At 47.1% G+C, this 16,356-nt stretch overlaps 1 protein-coding gene across 1 annotated transcript in view; it reads right to left on the bottom strand.

The window, feature by feature from the left end:
- Positions 1 to 3,960: 3,960 nt before the first annotated feature.
- The window catches only part of LOC103171110 (zinc finger protein 263), a 31,730-nt gene continuing 19,334 nt past the window's right edge, over positions 3,961 to 16,356 (bottom strand). Inside the window, exons 7-14 of the mRNA XM_039913630.1 lie at positions 16,120 to 16,204; positions 13,921 to 13,945; positions 12,141 to 12,575; positions 10,033 to 10,243; positions 8,540 to 8,631; positions 7,716 to 7,842; positions 6,032 to 6,142; positions 3,961 to 5,819 (exon numbers count right to left, since the gene is read on the bottom strand). Coding sequence (XP_039769564.1) covers positions 5,116 to 5,819; positions 6,032 to 6,142; positions 7,716 to 7,842; positions 8,540 to 8,631; positions 10,033 to 10,243; positions 12,141 to 12,575; positions 13,921 to 13,945; positions 16,120 to 16,204 — 1,790 coding nt within the window. The 3' untranslated portion in view covers positions 3,961 to 5,115. The remainder of the gene's footprint in view (positions 5,820 to 6,031; positions 6,143 to 7,715; positions 7,843 to 8,539; positions 8,632 to 10,032; positions 10,244 to 12,140; positions 12,576 to 13,920; positions 13,946 to 16,119; positions 16,205 to 16,356) is intronic.

The following is a 16,356-nucleotide window of genomic DNA, read 5'->3' as shown; positions in this document are numbered from 1 at the left end:
ACATAGTAAGTGCTTAACAAATGCCATTATTATTATTATTATTTGGCTCCCCAGTTACAAGCTTTCCTTTATTCCTCAGTGGTAAACCCTTTGGAGCTGCTGGAACCTTCTCAGCTCTCTCCATAAACTAGCAGCCTTAAGTTCTGAGTCACATTTCAAACATTTCAAATTCATCCCTTTGGTGCCTTTCCCAGTTTCTCCGATGACCATCTCCCCACAGTGGTGGGTTTTTTTAATAACAAACTTCCGAAATGCAATCAAATGCAACTTGAGGTAACTGGGCCTAGGCAGCTGCTTATGTAGTAAATTCTCTCTTCCCTGTAAGCTCGTGGGCGGGGAATGTGTCTACCAACTCTGTTATACTGTACTCTCCCAAGTGCTTAGTGCAATGTTCTGCACATAGTAAGTGCTCAATAAAGCTGATTGATTGAATACGATCAACAACTCAATGTGCCATCTGAAACCAATCCTTTCCCTTCCTGGAATCTTAATTCCCTCAAAGAGAAAATGACCTAATCTGCCTGAAGAAAGTGTGCGGGCCTGGGAGTCCAAGGACCTCAGTTCCAATACTGCTGTCTGACGTTGGGCAAGTCACTTGACTTCTCAGTGCCTCAGTTTTCTCATCTGTCAAATATCTAGTCCCCCCGAGTATGAGTCCCATGTGGGACAGGGACTATGTCAGACCTGATTATCTTGTTTCTACCCTAGGGCTTGGCACATAGTAAGTATTTAAACAAATACCACAATTATTATTATAGGGTCAGGTGTGTTTTTCCAGAGGCTGGCTTGGCTGGAAATGTCCCATTTTGTATGAGGCAAGAGAGAGCTCTGGTGCCAAAAGGCAAGGGAGACCTCTGGTGCCAAACAAATGTCTGGTGGGTTGGGGACTAGCCATTTCCATCCCCCCCCAAAAGGAAATGCTTTAGAAGTCAGGGGTCCCTAGACCAGGACCACAGCCAGCCCACAAAGCCCAGCACAACCTTCTAAATGCCAGGCTGCACCTGGGGCTTCCTTTCTGGGCCTCAGACCCCCCTCCTCTCTGCCCTCTATCAACCTGGAAGAACAAAACAGCCAAGTCCCACTTGTAGCGGGAGAAGAGAATTTCAAGGAACAATGTGGTGTTCATAACCTTTGGTCTCTGCCTACTGTACAGCTCAATGAAATGACCAGCATCAGGGGAAGAGAAATTCCCCAGAGAAAAAGAAAACTGCTTCTGGGAAACAATTTTGCTGATTCCTAGGTTAAAATAACACACAAAAAATCTCACATAAGCATATCTAAGGAATTGCACACTAGCAGTTGAGAAATGAGAGAACATACAGGTAACTCAGCACCCAAGAAATCAAATAGACCTAGACCAATCAGGAAAACACAGTGGGACACAATCTCCCAGGACAAGCCTTTTAAGACTCCACATGGCTTTATATAAACCACACCAGAAACCACCATTGCAAATCCTTCATTTGATGCATTGAAAATTTGGCTGAAAAGATAGCCACTAAGGGGATGTAACTTGGGGGCCGCATTGCCAATGAAGAACACTCACCCAATGAGAATTCCACTCTCCAAGGGACCGAGCAGTAGAATGACATTCCAAGGGAGGGGGCCCAGGGGGTGAGGAGAAATTCAGGGGCATGTGGGAGCCACGAGGAAATGGGGAAACAATTTTCAAAGCCACAAGGGCGGGTAATGGCTGGGGGAAGGGGATAAGGGGGTTGGGGACAGCGGCAGAGCCAGAGTGGCCGAGAGGAGGGGTATGCCCAATCACCAGGCAGAGTCACCAGGGAAAGCCCACGTGGCCGCGTTACTTTCAGTAAAGTAAAAATCAATATCCCTCTGACTCAGTTTAATCACATTAATGTAACTGCACTGCTCACAGTAAGTGCTCAATAAATACGATTGAATGAATGACAGAATGAATGCAACTACATACCTCAAAATAATGTATTGAATACACAATATGAGGGAAAATAAAGTACCCGACCTTGGTTTGAGAACCGATCCCCCCATTTATGACATTATTCCTATGAGAAATTTGGTTCCCATTTATTAGGACTTTGACTTAAGATGCAGTTATCAGGAATCATTTGTGCCATAAGACTGAGGACTGCCTTTTGCAAATAACCTCTACAGCATGTAATTTTGGAAGCTTTGTAAAGACATAAGGAAGATGCATTAAGAAAAGACAGTGAAAAGTTCAGAAAGATAAGACTGAGAGTAGAAGAAGTCAAGGAGAGTGTAAAGGGGAAAGGGGCATATAGCTGAAACTAAACATCCATGGAGTATTGACGGACAAAAATGAAGAGAGGATGGCATAGAGTCAAGAAAGATAAAATACATCGTGCTCTACAATGACTTTTAGAGTCACAGTAAGTTGCTTTCATCCAGGCTGAATTCAGAACCCATTGGAAGAAGCTGAAAAAGGAGTTCCCAATGTAAAATGTGGGGACAGCCCATGCATGGTTCACAATGACCAGAATATCTCAATAAAGGGGGAACTCCTTGATTTAAGGCAGAAAATATGGTTTCAACATACACATCAGAAGAGCAAGGAAAAGTATGATTCTACTGAAAAACAAAGGAGAGGATGAAAATCTTTGAATCCCCTGACAACTCTTCTTCTCACAAATGCCAAGTCTTTGTCAATCCTATTAAAGCACCTCAATTATAAAGAGGAAAGATAGGCCAGATCCTGCTCAAAATCCTCAATAGCGGACTCTCTCCTTCAGAAAATACGAAATGCCAAAGATGCCAAATCCCAGGCAGTTTCATACTTGGTTACCAGAAAGCATCTGGAAACTAGAAGCAGTGTGGCCCGGCGGACAAAGCACAGGCCTGGAAATCAGAAAGACTTGCATTCTAATCCAGGCTCCGCCACTTGTCTACTGTGTAACTTTAGGCAAGTGACTTCAATTCTCTGTGCCTCAGTTACCTCACTGTAAAACAGGATTAAGACTGGGAGCCCCACGTGGGACATGGATTGTATCCAACCTGATTAGCTTCTATCTACTCTAGTGCTTAGTGCCTGGCAAATAGTAAGTGCTTATAAAAGAAAGCAGTACAGATCAATTTCTCTACTACCAGAATGTCACTGTTGAAAAAAAGAAGACAAGAAATGAGATGAAGATGAAGAAACGAGCTCTTCCCCTCACCTTGAAGCAGCATAGCCTAGTGGAAAAAGCAAAGACGGGCCTGGGGGGTCAGAGGGCCTGAGCTCTAATCCCGGCTCGGTCATTTGTCTGCCTTATAAACTTGGTCAAGTCACTTATATCCTCTGGGCCTCAATTTCCTCATTTGTAAAATGGGCATTAAGACTGGGAGCCCCAAGTGGGACATGGACTGTGTCCAACCTGATTAAGTTGTATCTACCTCACTGCTTAGTACAGAGTCTGGCATATAATAAGGGCTTAATGCCATTAAAAAGCAACAAAAAACCACTGAAAACACCAAACTGGAACCTCGGCAACCAGCCCACTAAGAGCAGGACTGGCCAGCTGGGCCCCAGATGTTCCCTGTGCCTTCTGGGAGTAAAGATTCTACAAGTCCGGGGGGGGGGGGGGGGGGGGGCGGGATTGCAAACTATGGGAATAATCTAGGGTTAACACTAGCATGGGCCTCAAAAACATCCCTGTCTTAGCCCTAAAAAGCAGAAGATACTAGACACCTGGGTTTCCGGGATTTATGAGGTGGGAATTCAAGGCAACTGAGGGGATAAGGGAGACCCCACAGGCAGTCCCCGGTATGGGGAAGACATCCTCCAGAGGGTGGGATGGGATGTCCTGGGCTCTGCCCAGTTTGGGAGCATGGGGGCTCAGATCAGTTAAAAAAAAAAAAAAAAAAAAACCTTTCCAGGGGCAAAATGTCACTTAGAAAACCTGGAAGGGCACCTCCCCTTCTAGACTGTAAACTCGCTGTGAGCAGGGAATGTGCCTACCAACTCTGTTATATTGTATTCTCCCAAGTGCTTAGTACAGTGCTCTGCACACAGCAAGCACTCAGTAAATACCACTGATTGATTTTCTAAGGTAGATGACAGATGAGATGGAACCCGAAATGCAAATTTATAGGGCTGGGAGGGAACTCAGAGGTTTTCAGGTTTTTACAACAAAACACAACTTAACCTCATATTACTTCAGCTAATCTTTCTTGACCCATAAAGCAGGAACAAAGGGCTAAAATTAAGAGAATTTACCGAAAACTGGGGTGCAGTGGTGCCATTCCTGAAACAGCTTTGCTTTACCCCTTCAAGTGCCAAAATGACCAATTCCAGGAAAATATCTTTGCCCCCTTTTGGAAAAGGGACCATTAGGAGGGCAGATCTAGTTACTTCTCCCTCCTATTAGGCAGGATTGTCCCTTCCCCAGCCTGGACAAAACTGCAAGTCTGGAAGTACTCCTATAAATCAAAGAAAAAATAAATGAAGTCCTGTTACAACTTATTACCAGGCGCCAGCCCTCCTGGCCTTGCCTATTTTTCAAATGTCCAATCCCTTTCCTGCCTCTCAAAAACCCAGCCCCTTAGTCTTGATTATCAAAATCAATATTCATGGGTCCTTCTTCCCTTTCCCTTCCAGACACAAAGTCACATTAAAACTTAACCAGAAGATAACTTAGAGAAGTTGCATTGATTCCATTTCTTCCGATCGATGACTGAATCCAATCCGGATTCAAACCTGGAGTAGGGGTTAATTTGCACCCATTATCAATTTCATTATTAACATTCTCCAGGGAAGGAAAATATTCACCTTCCCTTGTGCAAGTTTCAGCAGAAACCCTTGGGAGGCTGTAATTCTTGGGCCATCCCCCAACTTTATGCAGGACACCACTAGTGCTCTACCACAGGACATGGATAGACCGGCCATTCTGAAGTCAGTGCATCACTTCATGAGGGATGAATCCATTTCTTCACATAGGATACTTCTATGATTCTTCTCCTAACAAAATTCTCTCCAGTCCTTTCTCTGGCATATGAAATGGTGTCTTTAAAATTGATAGTCTCTCTGGTACTTGGACTCTCTTGTGAAAAATGAGGTTTGCTTTTCCCAGCTGAATAAACTCACACATTCAGGCTGCTCCATGGTCTTGGACACCTGGAAACACGCAGACCCTCTTTAAACTACAGGCGTGAACAGTTTTCCTTGGGCTGGTGGAGTTTCTGGTGTCTGAGGAGGCTTGAGCGCCGACTGAAGTTTTTCCCACACGTGTTACATGAATAGGGCTGCTCGCCTGTGTGGGTCCTATGATGCTTAATCAGGTGGGAGTTCTGATTGAATCTTTTTCCACATTCATAACACTTATAAGGCTTCTCCCCAGTGTGGATTCTCAGGTGTGTGAGAAGGTTTGTGTTTTGACTGAAGCCTTTCCCACACCAGGTACATTTGTGCGGCTTTATTCCTCGGTGGGTCTTTACGTGCTTATTCCGATCTGAACTCCATCTGAACCTCTTCTCACATTCAGAACACTTATAGGGCTTTTCTTCAGTGTGGACTCTCTGGTGCTTTATCAGATCTGAGCTAACTCTGAAGCCTTTCCCACATTCTTGACATTTGAACGGTTTCTCTCCTGTGAAGGCTTTCCTGCGTGATGCCATGAGCTTCCGCAAGCCCTTTTTCCAGGAAGCAGGCTTCCGCCGTCTCTCCACAAGTAAGTTTCTCTGTTGCTTTCCTTCCCTGGGCTCACTAGCTTGGACTTCTGCTGATTCAGTTCTCTTGGGAACTTCCTTGTTAGAATTCTCTGATAAAGTGGCTCCTGGGACCAGCTCTTCCAAATGAACAGGCTGCCCTGGAACCTCCTTTTTGGTCTCACTTCTGAGTTCAGGTTCTGTGTGGGAACAAACGTAAAAACTCCAGTCATTCCTGTATGTAGGAAAAGAAGTCCAGGGGAAAGAGGGCGGGAGGAGAGAGAGTACATGAAAGTTTGCTTATAATTTATAAATTAGAAATTCAAAAGCAGCATTTTCAAAAACTCAAGAGACATTAGAATCCCATCTGAGTGTTTCCCTTCCCCTCGATCAGCATTCATTCACTCCTCACCTGTGGGAGATGGCCTTGGGATTTTCTCATACTCCTGGGGAGCCGGGAACCATGCCTCTTCTCCTTGTTCCAGAGAAGAGATCAATTCAGGCTTGGGCATCAGAAACAATGCTGAGTGGAGGAAACAGTTGAGATTGTGGACTGTCCCTGTGATAATTTACTACTCCCTAAATTCAATGTGTGGGTTTCAGCCACCAACATGATACTCCTCATCTCCTCCTGAGAGGGGGATGAACAGCAGCCCCTAAATATGTGTATCTCTCCCTTGAAGAGGGGGCAGCCTAAAGGGATGACTCAATTTGTTGCCGGGCTTCATTAAAGGGAAGAAGCGAGCAAAATTTAGGAAAGGAATCAGTGACACCTTGATGCTGATCTGGTACAGAGAGGGAGGAAAGCAGTCAGGATCTGGCAGGAAGCCTCAGGATAATTTCTTCCAGCACTGTGAGGTAAGGGATGTGTTACTGCAATGACTAGGCTGGAGGAGAAAAGGAGAGAAATGCAGAGAAGTAGCATGGCTTAGTGGATAGAGCATGGGCCTGGGAGTTAGAAGGTCATGGATTTTAATCCTGACTCCACCATTTGTCTGCTGTGTGGCCTTGGGGAAGTCACTTCACTTCTCTGGGCTTCAATTACCTGTAAAATGCGGATTGAGACTGTGAGCCCCAGCTGGGACAGGGACTGTGTCCAACCCAATTTGTTTGTATCCACCCCAGTGTACAGAACACTATATTAAGCATTTGGGAGAGTTCAACCTAACAGAAGACAGGACTTCATGAGTAGGAGTGGGAGTCCAGGCCTAAATTGTAAGAGGCAGAGTAGCCTAGTTGAAAGAGCCTGGGTTTGGGATGGGTTCTAATCCCAGCTCTGTCACTTGCCTGCTGTGTGACCTTGGGCAAGTCACTTAAAATTACCTTTGTCTCAGCTTCTCCAACTGTAAACTGGAATTTCAATACATGTTCTCCCTCCTAAAAGAGACTGTGAACCTGATGTGGGACAGGGGCTGTGTCTGACCTGATTAACTTGTATCTATCCCAGAATTTAGAGCAGTGCTTGACACAAAATAAGCACTGAACAAGTACCATAATTATTAATGGGGCAGGATGAACTGGAATCAAGGGACCCTGATGGGGGAACAAGCCAGAGGGAGGAAAAGAGGAAGAGGATGAAGGGCAGATAGAAGAAAAGGGAGAACAAAAGAAAGAGAGGTGGAAGAAAGCTAGGGGAAGAAATGGTGCCTGACTAAGAAACTGAAAAGGGGTTAAGAGAACTCAGAACTCAGAACTCCAGGGCTGGAAGGTGATATGCAGCACTATTTGAAGGGGACTCGGGAATTGCAGAGCAGCTAACTTGTGATTAGGACACATTAAGGGAAGAGGGGTAGGTGTCTCCTGTCTCCCAGAAAGGCCACCTAGAAGAGCACTTTATCCCAGGGATGAGGAACAGACACACCTTGTGTCCGCTTCCCTGGAGACAACCCTCCATTTCCTAATTTCTTCAGGGAGGCTTTGGGGAACAGCCACGCTATTCAGTTTCTTAGTCTCTCCAGCTCTTAGATGAGCTGTGAAAAAGGACAGTGGAATTTCTCTCACCCATGTTCTAGGAGTCAAAGGTTCACTAACCAGCAATCTCAGGAAGCTGATGATAAGGATTCTTAGCTATAAGCCTAGGAAGAAGGAATTCTTACCCAGTGACACCAAATTCCCATAATTCTCCTGTGTGACTTCCTTATAGAGGGTCCTCTGAGCAGGGTCCAGACTCTCCCACTCCTCCTGGGAGAAATACAAAGCCACCTCCTCAAATGACACCATTTTCTGAAATGAGAACAGTCCACCACTCAGAACCTGCAACTCTAGACAGAGCTCGATCATTTAAGACCTAAGTAATGAGTAGAGGCTTGGATGGGGCAAAGCTGGGATGGCAAGAGAAGTTAAAGAGACAAATTACTTACCTGAAGGAGATGCATCACTCCAGACATGGAACCAGCGGGGCCTAGTAGAAAAAGCACGGGCCTGGGAGTCAGAGAACCTGGAATCTAATTCCTGTTCCACCACTTGCTCGCTGTGTGAACTTGGGCAAATCACTTAACTTCTCTGGGCTTCAGTTTCCTCAAATGTAAAATGGAGATTCAATACCTGTTCTCCCTCCTATGTAGACCAGGAGACCCATGTGGGACAGGGACTGTGTGTTCAAGCTGATTAACTTGTCTCTACCCCACTGCTTAGAACAGTGCTTGACACATAGTAAGCATTTAAATACCCTAACCAACAGAGCATTTGAAGTGGGGTGTGTGGGGGGGGAGGGGTGGGGGGTGTCCCACACTGACCAATTTACCTCAGATCAAGCAATTATGCTAGCACAGTGAGGCAAACTCCTGGGAGTAGTTGCTGTGTGGAGAAGCTCACCAAGCTCACTGAACTGGAGGAAGTGGAGGGGGAGAGGTGGCCGCAGAGGGGCAGAGTCAGAAAGCAGCAACTGGACTTCAGGAAAGCAACGGGAGCTGGGTCTTACCTGAGACAGAGCGGTCAAGGGCTCAGCTACAGCCTTTTGCTCACTGGATCTCCTCTTCTCAGAGGTAGAAGAAATCTGGGGAACAGGCAGAGCTGAGGGAAGAGATGGGGGGCTACAGTGATGGGTCTCTCCAGTTTTGGTAAGGTCCCATGCTACCCTCCTTCCTTTTTTTTCTTTTAATGGTATTTGTTAAGTGCTTACTATGTGCCAGGCAATGTTCTAGGTACTGGAGTAGATACAAGCTAATCAATTTAGAAACAGTCCATATCCCACATGGGCTCCCAGTCTTAATCCCCATTCTACAGATGAGGTAACTGAAGCCCAGAGAAGTTAAGTGACTTCCCCAAGGTCACACAGCAGACAAGTGTGACTGTGAGCCCATTGTTGGGCAGGGATTGTCTCTATCTGTTGCCGAATTGTACATTCCAAGCGCTTAGTACAATGCTCTGCACATTTTAAGCACTCAATAAATACTACTGAATGAATAATAAGCGCTCAATAAATACGACTGAATGAATGAAGTGGCGGAGCCAGGAATAGAACCCTGGTCCTTTTGACTCCCAGGCCCATGCCCTATCCACTAGACCACGGTGCTTCTCTTGGCAAGAAAATACCCACCTCTCCAGAGTTTTGACTCTTCCAATCTTCGCCCTACTAAATTCACATCTCCACGAAGAGGCCTTCCCTGATTGATCCCCCACATTTTTCCTATATACCCTGGCTTCTGTGTTGCCTGTGCCCTCAGGTACCTATCCCTTAAGCATTTTAACTTTCACCCCACCCCCACAGCATTTATGTCCATATTCATCTGTAATTGATTTTCACGTCTGTCTCCCTTGTAGAATGCAAGCTTGTTATGCACAGGGACTATCTACCTACTCCATTACACTGAACTCTCACAATCGCTTAGTAAAGCGTTCGATACATAACATTGATTGGTTGATTACATAGGTAGTAAAATCCGTACATAACTGAAGACTACTCAGGCTGGACAAAGAATACGTTGCAAGACTGTCTTTCTGACACTGAGCTCTGAGTTCTTGACATGCTAAAATATAAACATATCCAGTATGGGGCTTTTCTAATTTTTTTTAATCCTTTCATTTCTTAGAGTCCCAAAAAGACTGAGCTCAAAGATGTTGTAAGAACTAAAGGCTATTCCTGCCCCACTGACCACACAATCCTGGGAGCTAAGGCCCCCCGAGGCTCCTTGACTCTTGCATTACCATCTGGGCTGCAGCAGGTTGAGAAGTGGCCTCTTCTTTTCCTTCCCCGCCTTGCGAGGGAGTAGAGTCCCACCAGAGTCCCTGGGATCGAGGTCCTCCTGATAGTGGCTGTGTCTCTTCCCCAATTCCCCCAACTCCAGTCTGTTCCTCCCATGAGACCACCCAGGACCACCCCCATCCACTCTTGGGCCCATTGCCTTCTGAGTGATCAGGGTCCCCGAGGAAAGTGGGGTTACGTTGTGCTCCAGGCGGCTCTCGCGTCCTCACCTCTCTCCCACCAGACCTGGGGCTCCCTGCCGCCCCTGAGGATGCAGTCCGACTGCTCCCGAGATCCTGGCCGTGGGGTCTGCACTGCTGTCTGCAGTCCCCCTGGGTCCTGGGTCTCCGCTCGTTCCAGCTGGGTGTGTCGGATCACCCGAACTCTTTGGAGGGGTGCTTTCTTCAACCGTTTTTCTGGTCCTTGCGCACAGATTGGGACCTGGGGACAGTTCCAATGGGCCTAATGTGAGTGGCAGGGGCCGAAGGAAGCTAGAGCTAAGCAACCCTCAAAGAGACGAAACATCCCCAGGGGACCCAGGGCAGGGATGGGAAAAGCTGAAAGGACAGTTTGCAGGCTCGCCACAGAAAAACAGGGGATGATATAGTCACTGCAGAAAAATCAGCTGGTAGTAGGACGTTGTGGGGGCGGTGGGGGTAACACTCAGGTCAGAGATTGTGAAATGGAAACAGACAGCAATAGCTAACCGGACCAGCCACCCAGGCCTAGTTGCAACTTTACAACACTATTATGCTATTTCTTAGGCTCTAACTCGTATTCCTATCCCCCCTCCTTCCTCTTCCTATTTGCAAATTATTTTAGCATCTGTCGCCGCGACTAGATTGAAGAGGGCAGGGAATTTGTCTACTCCAAGAGCTTACTCCAGTGCTCTGCACACAGTGGGCCCTGAAGCACTATCGCCTGACTGACTGATTGTATTTGCTAACAGCAGAGAGGACCCTGCTCTACCTCATTGTTCTCCAGAGGCCTACTCCCTCTCCGTTTTCCAATATTCCCTCCTTTCTAACAAAAGCAGGAGGGGACAGTTTTCAGGTGGGCTTTCTTTCTTAGTTGTCCAGAATTCTGTTTGCCTGGGATGTTTTATTGTTGCTGCTTTTCCTCCTGCTCTCCCCCCGCCTTCTCGGTTATCTGTCCAGGCTTCCTACAGCACCCTTTGTTTCCTGCTTCCTTGCCGATGATCCTCGTGCTTCCTAGAAACAGTCATGCTCCCGGCAACATAGAATCCAACCTTTTTGCCACCCCAAACCTCCAGTATTCCCCAATGCATGCTGCTTTCCAGCCCAGTTCACCCTGTCACTGGTGAATGTTTTGGCCTCCATTCCATGAGCCTGCCATTCTGCCCTAGTCAGACTCTGTCTCCTTTCAACAGCCTCCTCACATTAGACAAAATAAAAACAGCTGAAGTGACAACTCGCCCAAATGAAACTGGAAGGTTTCCACAAGAGAAATGGTTGCTCTACAATACCAACAGCACCGGCTGGAACCGGGCCTATTTTTAATCATGCCGCTTCTCCCCACAGCTCTGTGATAACCCCTTGTTCTGCTCCTTTGGACCGCTCCCATTCTTGACTTCCCTTGGTTAGTGGCCACAATTAACACCAAGCTCTGTGATTTCCGAAAAAAACCCTATAGCCACAGGTCCTTTAAAACCTTATTTTATTTTTTTTAGCTAACTTGCCAGGAAAGGAAAGACGAGGCATGGGCAGACGGGGTTTATGATTGCGAGGCTGCAGATCTTCTCCTCAGGGGCACAAAGTCCAACTGAACCAGAACCTGGCTGAGGCCCTGGCCCCCAAGAGGAGAGGAAGAAAAAAATGTTCCTCCTCAGCCCAAGATATGGGAGTGCCTCTGTTTGCAGAAAGGAGAGGGCATGCTTAAAGAGTTGAAGTTCTGCCTATAAATCTCTTGCCCTATCCCCTAGGTCACAGTGACCCTCTATCCCACCTCCCTGAGGGACTCCGGCAGCTCCAAAGGGCTCCACTCCTCCTGATCTGTGGGACTCTGGACAGCTGCCCCAGTCTGGGTAGCAAGGGAGGCGTCCAGGGGCTTCGGTCCACGAAGCAGCAGCTGTCCAGAGCTCCTCTGGCCAGGAAAGCTTGGGACTTGAGCCAACTGCCCCGATCGGCCCTTCCAAAAAGGAAGACGATGAAGAAAGCTCTGTGCTGTGGGTGCCATGGAAAGACATTCTGGATGTCGGGTTTAGGAAAGGACATTTTCTGCTTGGGGGAGCAAGGAGATCTGAAGGAGGAACAGAAGGGTGATGTGCCCCATTTCAACCCAACTTCCCCTGCACCTGCCCACATCTCTGCTCACATACTTCAAGTTGCCTCCTCAATTCTTCCTCCAACGTCACAGCCTCCTTGCTGCTCTCTTGACGAAGCTCCACCATCTTGGGTTGGATGTCCCCAGGCAGGATGGTCAGGAACTGCTCCAGCACCAGCAGCTCCAGGATCTGCTCCTTGGTGTGCACCTCCGGCCTCAGCCACTGCTGACAGAGTTCCCGCAGTCGGCTGAGGGCCTGGTGGGGTCCTGCCGCTTCCTGGAAGCGGAACTTGCGAAAGCGTTGGCGGGAGGTTTCTGGATCAGGACTGTCTCCTTGTAGGGGAGAGTCCTGGGGCTGGGTGCAGTTGGCCCCTTTGGAGGTTTCTACCTGGGGACCCTCTTGCTCCCATAAAGCCTGGATCTGGGGGTCTGAGGCTGCAGCCACCACCAGCTTGATGGCCATCATCCTGCTCAGGGCCTCTTGTGCGACCTAGGAAGCCCGTGGCTCACACTTTACAGCCTCTCGGGAACTCCTCCCAGTCTCTGTGAGGGGTCCAGACACAGGATCTTCTTCCTAGGGGTCTGAAGACAAGGACCAGATTTGACCGTGTGAGCGGGAAGGAACTGAGACTTACTGTCGTCATCATCGGTTAAATACTGAGGGCCCACCGTGTGCAGCACACTCAAATGAGCACTCCAATCCCTTGCCTGAAACTCCCCCTCCACCCTGCTTTCCAACTTTCTCTGCTTTCCCCCACACTTCAAAACCCTCGAGTTCCTCTCCTCCAGCAGGAAGGACTGATTAATTCCCATCACCCCAGTTGGGTCATCCCAGTTTGGTCAGTGGTCTGCCGTGTAATTTTATGCAAGCAATTTAACTTCTCTGTGACTTAGTTTCCTCATCTGTAAAATGGTGATATCTGCTCTCTCCACCTCTTAGATAGGAAGCTCCATGATGGAAGGGGACCACATAGGATCATGCAATACAGTGCTTATGATCAGAATGATTAACACCCCAGTTGAATCACTTCAGCTTTCTCTTCCTGGTGCATTTGTGTGACTTCTGCTAAATCCTTGTTTTAATGCCTTTTCCCTCTATTTATAATTTAATTTGACCTGACTCCACAAGATTATAGTTATAATAATAATGCCAACTATTGAGTGTCCACTGGATGCAATGCAATGCTCTCTAAGTCCTTGAGATAACACAATAATAGTACCAGATATTTTCCCTGTCCACAAGGAGTTTATACTCTTATGGGGGGCGGGGGGAACGACAATATTTTTAATTATACTATTTGGGATCAGTTTCACATACAGTTGATTTTTTTTGTACACACAAGTGCTGAGGATGGGTATAAATGTGTTAGAGGTGGCTGTTGGAGTGATAGTGACTCGAAGAAAACTTGTTGGAGGAAGCGGGACTTTGGAAGGGTTTTGAATTTGGGGAAAGCTATAGTCTCTTGGATTTGGTGAAGGGAGTTCCAGGGCAAAGGAAAAGAGGATGCAAGGGGACAGAGGATGGAAAGTTGAGAGCAAGGTAATAATAATAATAATGTTGGTATTTGTTAAGCGCTTACTATGTGCCGAGCACTGTTCTAAGCGCTGGGGTAGACATAGGGGAATCAGGTTGTCCCACGTGGGGCTCACAGTCTTAATCCCCATTTTACAGATGAGGGAACTGAGGCACAGAGAAGTTAAGTGACTTGCCCACAGTCACACAGCCGACAAGTGGCAGAGCTGGGATTCGAACTCATGAGCCCTGACTCCAAAGCCCGTGATCTTTCCACTGAGCCATGCTAGAGGGGAGCTTGGGAGGAACAAGGAGAACTCACTGATGAAGAGAGCCAGTATGGAATACTGGGAAAGTTAACGGAAAGCTGAGCAAGGAGGCTAACATGACCTACATGTTCAGATGAAATACATGACAAGGGGTTGGACCAGGGTGGTGGCACTTTGGGTGAGGAGGAATGGGTGAATTCAGGAAATGCTGTGTAGACAGAAAAGTAAAATGTACAGAAGTAAAATTCATAGTAAAATGAATGTGACAGCTGAAAGAGAGGAGTTAGTGATGACATCAGGACTGTGGGCTTCTGGGCCAGAGAGGATGGTAGCATTATCGAAAGAGAGGGGAAAGTTAGGAGAAGGATGGGACTTGGGTAGAGCAGATGAGCAGTTTCAGTTTGAGACACATGGAGTTTGAGGGAGAGATATCCTGGAGTTAGGAGATGCAGATCTGTAGGTCTGAGGAGAGGCTAGGCCTGGAATGGTAGATCTGGCAGTCAGCTACACAGCAGTGGGAGCTGAAACCATGTAAGCTCACTGTGGTCAGGAACGTGAATACCAACTCTTGTTGTACTGTACTCTCCCAAGCGCTTAGTACAGTATTCTACACTAAACAAGTGCTCAATAAATCCATTGACTGATGAGAACTGAAGAGTTCTCCAAGAGTGAGACGAGTTGGGGACCTAAAACAGAGCTTTGAGGAACCCCTTCAAATCAGGGGATGACTGGCAGAAAAAGATCCAGCCAACGATTCTAAGAGGGAGCGGGCAGAATGTTAAAGCAGGTATTAAGGCAGCCCCTTCCCAAAATCATATATTTGATAGCCCTCTAGACTGTAAGCTCCCTGTGGACAGGGACTGTGTCTACCAATTCTGTTGTATGCTGCGAAGTGCTTAGTACAGTGTGCTGCACAGTAAGCACTCAATAAATACCACTGATTGACAGGTAGCAAGAGAAGAAGGTTACCCCATGTCAACAAAATCAAGGCTAGTAGTGTTTCAAAGAGAAGGAAGTGCGACAGAGTTGAGCTCACTGAACTTGGGAACAGGAGGTCATTAGTGACCTTAGAAAGTGAAGTCTCAGTGGAGTGAAGAGGTGGAAATCCTGTTTTTATCATACCACGAAGAGAACTAGTGGAAAGGAAATATAGGCAGTGGGTACAGAAAACCCAGTCCAGGAAAGAGAGCAGAGAAACGTGGCAATGACTGGAGGAGCTGTAGGATTGTGAGAGGGTTCTGTTTTGTTTTTTTAAGTATGGGGGAGGGGAACACGAGCATGTTCGAAGACAGAAGGGAAGGAGCAATCAGGGAGTGAGAGACTGAAAACAGAAGTGAAGAAGGGGAGGAAAGTGGGGAGCAAGTGCTTTCAGAAGGTGAGAGGGGACAGGGTCAGAAGCACAGGTTGAGGGGGAAAACTTAGAGAGCAGGTGAGAGATAGGCCTCTTGAGAAACATCTGGGAATCAGGAGAAGGACGAGAGAGATGTAGCAGGGTGGTGAAGAAGGAAGGGGGTGACGTTGGTATGTTCGTCCCCCCTGATTTCAATTTTACCAACAAAGAAGTTGGCAAGGTCATCGGGGGTTAAGGATGAAGGTAGTAGGGGCATTGTGGACTTCATGGGGGAATTAAATATTTAGAAAACTTGATGAAAGTTTGCGGGGGTCAGTGAGGGAAGCATAGAAAAATTGTTGAGTAGAAGGGAAGTGAGTTACATTACGAAAGAGGAAATTTATAGTGCCTAGAATTACCATTAGCTGGGCTGTGCTGCACAGGTGCAAGAGGAGAAGAAGCAGAACATGGGAGTGATTCAGGGCAGGGAGCTGGTAGTGTGGGGAGCAACAAATTTGGAGATGGGGCCAAGAGACCAGAGTTGAGGACACATAATTTCTGACCTAGGGAAAGAGAATGAGGGTTAGCAGGAAGTCCAGGAAGGATGCAATAGCCTTGAGGTAGATGGGGTGGGTAAGAGAATGGAGGCTATGGTAGAGGAAAAGGCTCAAGTCTGGTGATTCATTCATTTGTATTAATTGAGCGATTACTGTGCCCACAACGAGTTTACAGTCTAAAAGGGATGGGGGGGGGGGGGGGCGCAGGTTAGAAGCTGTGGTTGCCTGGTACTACCACAGGGCTTTGAAGGGAAGGAAAAAGTCTTCTCTGAGGTAGCAGATGGCTGAAATGGACTCACACTCCTAAGAGTGACCTGAAACTTAACAGGGCTTCAGGAAATAAGGAGGGAGGCTATTCCACTCACACCTTTTCTCCAAGGTTCAGATTCACAGAGTACCTATATTCTCTGAATCGCTGTAGCTGCTCAATTAAATCTGCATCCATATTCACTTGGAATCATGAAGGCAAATTAACCAGATCTATGAACCCCAGCAACTCACCCCACTTTCCAGTGCAAACGCTTATAGCGCTCGGCCGACTCTACCCAGTCAGTTATGGCATTTATTACACGGTGCTTACCACTCTCTATTAAGAGCTAGGG

This window comes from Ornithorhynchus anatinus, chromosome 11 (assembly GCF_004115215.2).
Source record: "Ornithorhynchus anatinus isolate Pmale09 chromosome 11, mOrnAna1.pri.v4, whole genome shotgun sequence".
In the NCBI taxonomy this organism is placed as follows: Eukaryota; Metazoa; Chordata; class Mammalia; order Monotremata; family Ornithorhynchidae; genus Ornithorhynchus; species Ornithorhynchus anatinus.
Note: the sequence above shows the minus strand (reverse complement) of the source record. Positions and strands in the feature narration are given on the sequence as shown.